Source organism: Cornus florida, unplaced genomic scaffold, assembly GCF_030987335.1.
Source record: "Cornus florida cultivar Cherokee Brave unplaced genomic scaffold, ASM3098733v1 CherokeeBrave_3.0.0_Hap2_Chr11, whole genome shotgun sequence".
Classification (NCBI taxonomy): domain Eukaryota; kingdom Viridiplantae; phylum Streptophyta; class Magnoliopsida; order Cornales; family Cornaceae; genus Cornus; species Cornus florida.
The window spans coordinates 98,679,682-98,689,359 of NW_026775581.1; the positions used below are offsets into that span (position 1 = coordinate 98,679,682).

The 9,678-nt window shown below is 34.2% G+C and overlaps 1 protein-coding gene across 1 annotated transcript; it reads right to left on the reverse strand.

Annotated features, from left to right (window-relative positions):
* Positions 1–5,356: 5,356 nt before the first annotated feature.
* On the reverse strand, positions 5,357–9,461 carry LOC132286702 (transcription factor bHLH68-like). The gene is made up of 9 exons (XM_059789068.1): positions 8,916–9,461; positions 7,988–8,330; positions 7,633–7,710; positions 7,374–7,439; positions 7,060–7,125; positions 6,842–6,898; positions 6,600–6,644; positions 6,245–6,289; positions 5,357–5,831 (listed from the first exon to the last, which is right to left on the reverse strand). The coding sequence occupies exons 1-9, from the start codon at positions 9,107–9,109 to the stop codon at positions 5,697–5,699; spliced, it is 1,029 nt and encodes a 342-aa protein (XP_059645051.1). The 5' UTR covers positions 9,110–9,461; the 3' UTR covers positions 5,357–5,696.
* Positions 9,462–9,678: the final 217 nt, after the last annotated feature.

Genomic DNA, 9,678 nt, shown 5'->3' on the forward strand with positions numbered 1-9,678 from the left:
ATTAGAGAGCTTAAGGAACTTGGACATTGCACATGGTCATACATAAAAATAAAAAATGAAATCAATAAAAAAAAAAAAAAAAAAAAAAAAAAAAAAAAAAAGAATGTTTGATTAAATAACAAGGTTCATTCAATGTCTTGATGTCTGGTACTATATCTGCATGCTAGTTTGAGGGTAAGGCTATGCCATTACTTTGATTTGCTAGGATAACAACACATTTTGATGCCGGTTCACTTAAAAGGATGATATAATTGATTCAATTTGCATGATTAATTAATTTATGTGTGGAGGACCGTTTTTGCTTACATGATGTTGAAACGTTGATAATAGCTTAGAAATGGCAGAAATTTGCATACTTGAGGTAGTCTACTTTCAACACTTGTTTAATATGTGTCGTTACTTCTCAAGTGAGAAAGAGCTGTTGATGTTTGTGGGTACCATTTCTGTAAACCCTCACGAGACTTCACTCGTCCACTAGGGGTAACCTAGGGGTTTAAAAGGCTTGTTGCATATGCTAAATGCAACCGTGATCCCTACGAAAGTGGTGTTATCTTTATTTGCTTTATTAGTTCATAATCGTATATATGTTTGTTTCATTTCCATGCTGTAGTTTATTGCTAGGGACTAGCAATATCTAAGTTTGGGGGCGTGATAAGTGCTTAAATGTTGCACATTTCAGCACCTAAGCTAAGGTATTTTAGTCTTTGCATCTATCTTAATTTTATATTTTAGTCCTAATTTATGTTTATGTGTATTTCAGGGCAATAAAGTTAAAATGAGCTAAGAACGGTCCAATTAAGCCTTTTTGGAGTTAAGCAAAGATTTTCAGACAATGGCACAAAGCGGTCAATTTCGGGCCTTTGATGATGTTCCCAAAGATGGAGAAGCAAACCAAATAGCCCGGGGCAAAAATGGAGCTGAATAAGGCTTAAAGGAATTTGTTAACTCTGGGGGGATCGATCCCCAGGGTGGGGGATCGATCCCCCAGGACTTAGCAACATTACAGTTTTTATTTAATTTTTGGGCTCATTTTGGGAACTGTTGGGCTTTAATGAGATTGTTACTTAAGGCCCAGTGAGCCATTAGATTAGGGTTAGTTTTAGTTTTTATTTAGGTAAAAGATTATTAGAGAAAAAAAAAAAAGAAAAGTTTTATTTATTATTTTTTTTTTTTCTGTATCGTAGTATCGTATTTTCTCTCTGGAAAAACACGCGAAGAAAGGGAAAAAGAAGAACAGGCTAGGGTTTGGAAGAAAAGTTCAGAGAAGATGAAGCAAATGATGGGGATTGTCCTATCTTCGACTCCATCAACCATGAGTGGCTGATTCTTCTACTTAGGGTTGGATAAACCCTAAGCATGTAACCTATTCTCTCTCTCTTTTCATACTTTTTGGGGATTAATTTATGTAATTAGTGTATAGTCTTGAATATTATGAATTAAATTCTTCCAATTGATTATCTGTATTAATCTCATATTGTCTTATGTGCGGTTGATTGATAAACAAATTTTACACACGAATTCTTTGTTAATTGATTCTTGTGATGGCTATGCATGGTATTGCTTAGTTGTAATTGTGTTTCAAATTGATGAAAAATGCTTACATTTGATGGATGGTACTACATGTTTAGGTTAATTTGTTGTTTAATTAGTTTTAAATTCATGTTTAATTAGTTTAATTTAAGTTTAATTAATTTAATTGCAATTCAATTATTAGGTAAGTAGACCATCCATACTTATGTTTGAATTCCATACTTTTTGTCACAATTGCATTATCTTCTAGATTAATGTGTGTTAAATTTGTAACTTGGATTGATAAATCATGCTTTGAATGGGTGAATTGCACTACACTTAGTTTAATTGTCATTAGGTAGTTGATTCATGCTTGAAATTGATGGTTTACACTTTTCATTGCTCTTGTTAGCCACATATAGATTACATAGTATTATTTCCCCAATTAGTTGAAAGTGAGTGAGTTAGGGAATGTGCTTAGTGGTGAATCCTACACCCTAAGTCTCTTTCCAATCTCTTAAACTCTATTTCTTTATTGCAATCATTTAGTTTAAAATTAGTTTTAATCACAAACAAAACCCTTTTGGCAATCACAGAAGCACTAAAGTATAATTCAATTCTGGAAAACCTATAATTGTTTAGATCTCTTGGGACGATCCCTGCTCACTTCATACTCCATAGTATAAGTGTTTAGTGGTTTTATAAATTTTAAAATATGGTGTCCACTTGACATTATTTCTAAACCTAAAGTGTTGTGCATTATTTTGTGCACACGCTCGGTCGCACCATAATCCTTCCCCTTTAGACAGGGACAGATCTAGTGGTGAATTTTGGTGGACTTCAAAAAAAAAATATATATATATATATAGACAATTTTAACCCAATTAAAAATAAAAATTATTACTATTATTAACCCACCCAAACAAATCCAAGTCAGTTATGTCCTCATAACCCAACCATTGTTGTAACCTGTGCTACTTAAGTACTTTTTGAAAATTGAGAGGAAAAAAAAAATTATATATATATATATATATATATATATATATATATATACACACACTTTTTAAACTACCATAAAAAAATTAATAAGAAGAATTATATTGAGGAATGACTACAAAATGATATAATGAACCTTAAATCATTAATTATTTCTCTTTCACATGTGGGAGTATAATTCATAGGGTAAAGTGCATTAAACCCCCTTGAACTATTGGTCATTTGCAAGAAACCCCCCTGAACTACAAAAAAAACCCCTGAACTATGATTTTGTTGCAATTTACCCCCTTGAACTATTGGTCATTTGCAAGAAACCCCCCTGAACTACAAAAAAAACCCCTGAACTATGATTTTGTTGCAATTTACCCCATTGAACTATTGGTCATTTGTAAGAAACCCCCCTGAACTACAAAAAACCCCCCTGAACTTTGATTTTGTTGCAATTTACCCCCCTGAACTATGATTTTGTTGCAATTTACCCCCGTGACATCAGCTCCCGGCACCGAAAATTTTGAAAGGCCAGTTTACCTTTATAACACACCGCGTTGTTTTAACTTATACACTTCTTATATTTTTTTTTCTGCCAAAAGATGTTTTTCACCCAACACAACCCAAAACAGAGAGCTAGAGAGAGAAGAGACCAAAGAAATCCGGGGCTTGTGCGCAGAGGACTCGGCTGTGATGAGAGCTCGGTTGACTCGGCTGTGAACTGTGGAGGTGGTGGCGAGCTCAAGGGGGCTCGGCGGTGAACTGTGGACGACTGTGTGCTCGAAACACGGACGACGGTATGCTCGGCTATGGAGATGGCGGAATGGGCCGACGAGCTTGGAATTGACGATGGAATGGACCGGCGAGCAAGGTGAGCTGAACGGCGGGCAAGGCGGTGACGGCGATGGGCTAATGCAACGGTGCAGAGAAGTGCGATATATATGGCCGACGGATCTGGCGGGTGGTGCAACGGCTATGATGGAGCTATGACAGGAAACCCACCGATCCCAGCAACAGATTTCTTGGCTTATCTAAACACTCCTCAGACGACATCTACCACTCCGATTCCAGTCACAAATTCCTCTGCTTTATCGTCCCTTTCAGTCAATCAATTCGCGCGGATGGGGTAAATTGCAAAAAAATATATAGTTCAGAGGGGTTTCTTGCACATACTCCAATAGTTCAGGGGGGTTTTTTGCAACTTTAATACTTCAGGGGGATTTCTTGTACATACCTTAATAATTTAGAGGGGTTTAATGCACTTTACCCTAATTCATATTCTATATAGTAATTCAACAAATGTAAAAATATGCGCAGACGAGTAACATTCGACCGACTAATAAAGCAGCATCAAATTTATAGCTAAAATGGTTAGAATGTTTGGTCGGTTGCTGTTTGAGTAGAATAACTTGCATTTTGAAAGGCTTATCTCGCTAACTTGACATCAGGGTATTTATAGCTCACTCCCACATCCTTTGTTTTTATAAATTATTCTTGAGTTACTTATAGACATATTTTCACAAGTTGTAGAAAAATCTATCTAGATTTTATTGTGTTGATATTAAGTTTCTCTTCTTCAAGAAATTACTAGAATATTGCATTAATTTTTAACCTCCATTTTTTTTTTTGTTCCTTTTTAAGTGACTTTTCTTAACACGAGTCTCATTATAAGTTTTTTAATTTAATTTATACTTTCTCCAATTTATGTGTGGATCATTTTAAATAAATATAATGTAATAATATATTGAATTACATATTTTATAAAAAAAATTAATAATAGCGAAAAAGGGCTTTTGCTACTTCTTTCCTGCATTGTAATTTTTTTTTACTCGCTAGTGCTTATAATAAATATTTTTTGTTTAAATGCTGTAAACGGCTATTATGTGGAGGGAGTGATGAAAATGTGGAAGTGTATACTATGAATCTGCGACATAATGTGTAAGAAGAAGCTATGATGGTATGGTGGTAAATATGAAATTACCTAAAATAAAAGTTAAAAAAAATAGTGACGAAAGAAGTTGTGGTGTTGGAGGCATGTTTAGAGTTTTCGGCTTAAGCCTCCAATTGTATGGAGTCGAGCTGTGCATACCTGTTAATTACAAAACATACTTAGAACATTCATGGTCAACAATTACTTAATTATGATTTGCGCATGATAAATTCTAAAAAATCCGTACTTAATTATGATTTGCGCATGAAAAATCCTAAAAATTCATATATATATATATTGAAGTGGCATGTAGTTGTTGACAGGCCAATATATTATACATTTATGTATATTTTGTAATTAATCAAACACACCTTATATAGAAGAAAAATAATTTTGAGACATTGTATTTGTGATGCAATATATACCTTCACGATTGCAAGAGCATAACAGATAAAGTGAGGAGCGTATAAATTTGAGTAGTACAATTAATCAATGAAAGTAGTCAGTGCAGAATATATATAGACCAAAATAATGGGGTCCATATTGGCATATTCAGTTCAGCTACCACCCCACTTGAGCGTCTGCTATAATTACTTGAGACTTATATTTAAGATGGCAGAGGATATATGTGGGTGTATATGTGTATATACATATATCGTGTGTGTATATATATATGGAGAGATTGGTACGATAGGTCTTCCTGGGACACAGACATCCAGAATGTTGAAGAGGACACTGCATTATTGGTCCAAACTTCTTCAACAAATATTTGCTAGTACGTCATGATATATATATATATATATTTAAATTGATCTTTTCAAAAACTAAAAATAAGTAGAATATGTTCCAAGAAGATATTTTCAGAGGACTACGTACACCAAACAAATTAAAGATTCTATAGGATGATGCAACATGAGACTTTGGAATGATTCCTTTTCATCACTAACTGGAATTAATAGTACCCTTATAAAAATATAAAGTCAACAAATAGATATATTAATCTTCTGTGAAAGTTGATTCTAAGCTTGAACTTGGAATAGATATAGAAATCATACAAGTTATTCAAAATAATAATCATGAGATACATGCGCCCAGGGACTACAAAACAAAAGCCCAGTTAATGACACTTTGTACTTCCAGTCTTAGCTAGAATGCATATATTATATATAACATCATGAGCAATCAGCCTTGGATTAGCAGACTTACTGCTCATCATGTTATATCACTCCCTGAAAACTTCGATCAGCAGTATTGATCTGCAGCCAAACAATGCCTAACAAAATCCTCCCGGTGCCGGAGCCCAATAATCAGCTCCATTTTCATCATGACTTCCAACAGCATTAGTGCAGGACACAGGAACCAAACACAACCCTCTATTCCTTAAGTCCTTTGGTGCATCCTCAATATCCTAAAATTATCAAAACACAAATCCAAATAAAGCAATTACACAATGCTCGTCTTATCTATACCCAAGCCTTCTTTTAATTCAGTTTTAGGAAAACAGCTATCAATAAACCATTAACCAAAGACTATACCCGTATTTTTTTCTTTTTTTTCGTTTTTTTTTTTTTTTTTTTTTTTTTAGTTATTTGTTCCCAGAAAACTGAAACATGCAAGATCATAAATTTTGCTACGTATTATCTTGCAATACAATGAATAAATAGTGTGCATAATTAAATTAATGCCACAGTACTATGTGTTATCATTACCGTATCATTATTAGGTGTGATAATGGGAGACAAATTTCATTACAGAGGTATTTTACAATAAGATATTATTATTATTTGTGGTAAATTACAATGAGAAATAAGAAAAGTTCACCTGCTTAGAAGCTGCTCTTCTTTTCAGGCAATTATCATTCAGCAGCTAGGTGAATAATGGGAAAAGAAAAAGGAAAGTATTAGTATTTTATGTCCAGGTTTCAACCCTTTTTCTAATTCCATGTTCAAACTAATTAAAGAGGTCCCCAAGTTGTGCTATTAATCAACATAAACTAGTATTAAAGTATATTAAAGCTGGGGACCTAATTAATTGTTCTTTCAGTACTCAACTTTATGAATATATATATATATATATATATAGAATAGAATGATAGCTTAGATGCTTTAGGAAATATAAAGCTCCCTAGCTCTAGTTGCTTTTGAGCAAGAAGTGATGGATCCAATAAAGCATATACCTGACCAGGCTCTTCAGGAAATATACAATTTCTTTCTCCCTCAACCTAAACAAAAATCCTCCTCATCAGTCAATTAATATCATTAATTAGTACTTGCATATATATATGCTTATTATGTGGTTGGTCTCACATGTATGTATGCTTCATATAAATATATGTATGTATGTATATATATATATATAGAGAGAGAGAGAGAGAGGATATGGTGTCTTGCATTGGGAAATGGATACGGGGGGACTTACATAGTGTTGATGCCTCTTGTTTCCTGATACATTGCCCAAGTATGGGGAGCTAAGTGCCTGCATTGAAGGTGGAAAAGTAGAGAATATATATGCAGAAACAACTTGAATAGCTAAAAAGAATTTTTAGAAAGCATGAAAAGATGAAACTTTAACTTCATGCTCTCAATGATTAATTTCTTTAGTTGCTTGGCAGAGCATAGATGTGGAAGAAACATCACCTCAATTTGACCCTGAAGGAATCTGATATATTCAATCGCTTCAAATAACACAGAAGCTGTGTCAGTCTGCAAAAGACAACATGTACACCAAAACACCCCCATAGTCATTATTTTTCTTTGTATCATAGTTATAATGTTAAAATAAAGACAACCCAAGATGGGAAAATACAAGAGCTGTTTATATATATATATATATATATTATCAGTATGGGTTTCATCATAAAATAATTGCCTAATTGTGTATAATTCTTTCTGTTCATGTTCAGTGGATCATCAGAGTGAGCCTAATGAAGTGGAGAGCTTGGTTTAATTACCTTTCCAAATGGAGAAACAATTTGGTGGAGGGCTGTTATTCTATCACCTAGCTTCTCCTTTCTGACCTGTGTGATTCAAAATATTTATGAACATGAAATATAATTAACTTTTTAAATAGAAATCTACAATATTTCATTAGTTTCCTTCTTTTCATTTGATGGCTGAGGTGGGTAAAAGAAGAAATATTGTACAATAGTCAAGAAAACAACATTCTCCATCCTCTGTGTGTGTGTGTGAGAGAGAGAGAAATTTGTTTACCTTTAGAGGTGGTTGGGTTGATGAGGCTTGAACCTTGGCCTTCTTAGATACCACACCAGTGGCTGTGCTATTATTACACTGGTAGAAAAGAATAAAAAGAGAGAGAGAATTGATTAATGACATAAGATGAAAAGAAGTGATCATATTAGTTAATCATATCATGCTGTTTGTATATCCAGTAATATTAGATGATTTCAGTGGAAAGAATAATTGAGTAAAGTTACAGTTTTCTTTAGATATATAAGCTAGATTTTTGTTGGTTGGCTAGTTTTCCACTGAAATCATGAAATTTACTAAGTTTAGAATAATATATAAAATAAAATTTGTTAAGACTTTTTCGCTCTCACGGTCTCACCTCATGAGATGAATGATTTGGATGTTGATTCCTCCCATCTGCATTGTTATTAGAGAAGTCCAAGATGTTGTTGCTGCATAAACTTGCTACACAAGGCTTAGGGGATGAAACTGCAGGCATGACTTGTTGAGACCAATTATTATAAGATCTACTACATGCTTGAAATTCAGCATCTCCATGACCAAACAGTTGGCTTCTTTGGCCAACCTCTTGCTTTACATCAGCAACAGGAACCCTTAAAGATGGATTCAAGATTTTGTCTTCCCAATTTTCCGAACTACTCTTTGACTGAAAATGACTACTCCGCCCGCCAAACCTATCTTCCTCACTAGGCAGTCCACCCCTGATCAGAAAAAGAGAGTAACAATCATTCATCAAAACCCCACAAATATTCCATTACCATTAGTACTGAAAAGCTTTTTAAATTGAGCTAAAAAGGCTGGCTAATTATTGTAACACAAACTAGGGGGAAAAATTTATTGTAACACAGATAGCTAGGTTAATTATTAGAAAAACTTGTGAGGTATTTATGGGTGGACACACACACACACACAAACACAAACACACACATATTTTTAGGGGACAAAATATGAATATCAAATAGTGAGATTAGTTATTAGAATTTTCTTATGAAAGTACTATATATGGGGAAAGATACATGAGTAGAAAGACACAGAGAGAGATCAAATCTAGGGAAGAAAACCATAAACCACAGCATCTCACTGAGTTTATGAAGGCTTTAAATTAAAGAAAATAACTAAGACAAAGAATATATATCAATTACAGTGTGATGCTGTGGAGTGAGCAAAAAAAAAAAAAAAAACAAACAAACAAAGGTCTTATTTTTAGATAAAAATCCCCATGAAACCATGGGAAGCAAGTTTGACAAATAGAGTAGAACAGCACAGAGAGAGAGAGAGAGATTTACAGAAGTAGTTGGCTCCATGATTGTGGAAAGTCTTGGTTATCACCTAAGGAGTTCAAAGCCAGTACTGCAGAAGATTCAGTGACGTATTGAGGAGTAAATAGGGAAGGAGGAGGAGGTGATGAGAAATTAGAAGGCTGCTGAGATGGTGGCTGCATGCTATTCATGCTCCACCAGTTAGGGTTTCCTGCCATCATTTGCTGCACTGAATCTCTCTCTCTCTCTTTATTCAGAAACACCTAAACTCAACCAGCACCTCTTGCCTTTCAGTCTTTAAAAGAAAAAGAAAAAAACAATTCCTTTTCTCTCTCTTGTTTGCTTTTTTGCTCTTCACTTTGTTATCTTTCCTTGTTTATGCACCAAAACAAGGCCTTGTTGAAGCTTTCAGGCAGTGTCTGCTTTCTCAGATGAGGTTGAACAAACCCATGTCTGTGTCAACAAAATATTTCATAGTTAATCGTGGGGTTGGGAAGCTTTGTATTTCTTTCCTATCTTTCCATCTTCTTTCATTTGTTTATTGTTCTTTTTATTCTTGCTTTAGCTTTATTGTAAAGTGGAGAGAAAAAGCTGGTGGGCAGTGTTTTCAGGACAAAAAAAACAAATGGTTTGTGCAGCTTCATTCCTTGATTTGGGGTGTTAACTAGCTAGGTATTAGTTTAGAGTTGGGGTTAGTTTAGGTCTGCATGAATTGGACCAAATTTTTGAGATGGCATGCCCAAATTGTATCACTGACAAAATAATTATAGGGACTATGGTGTGGAATAGG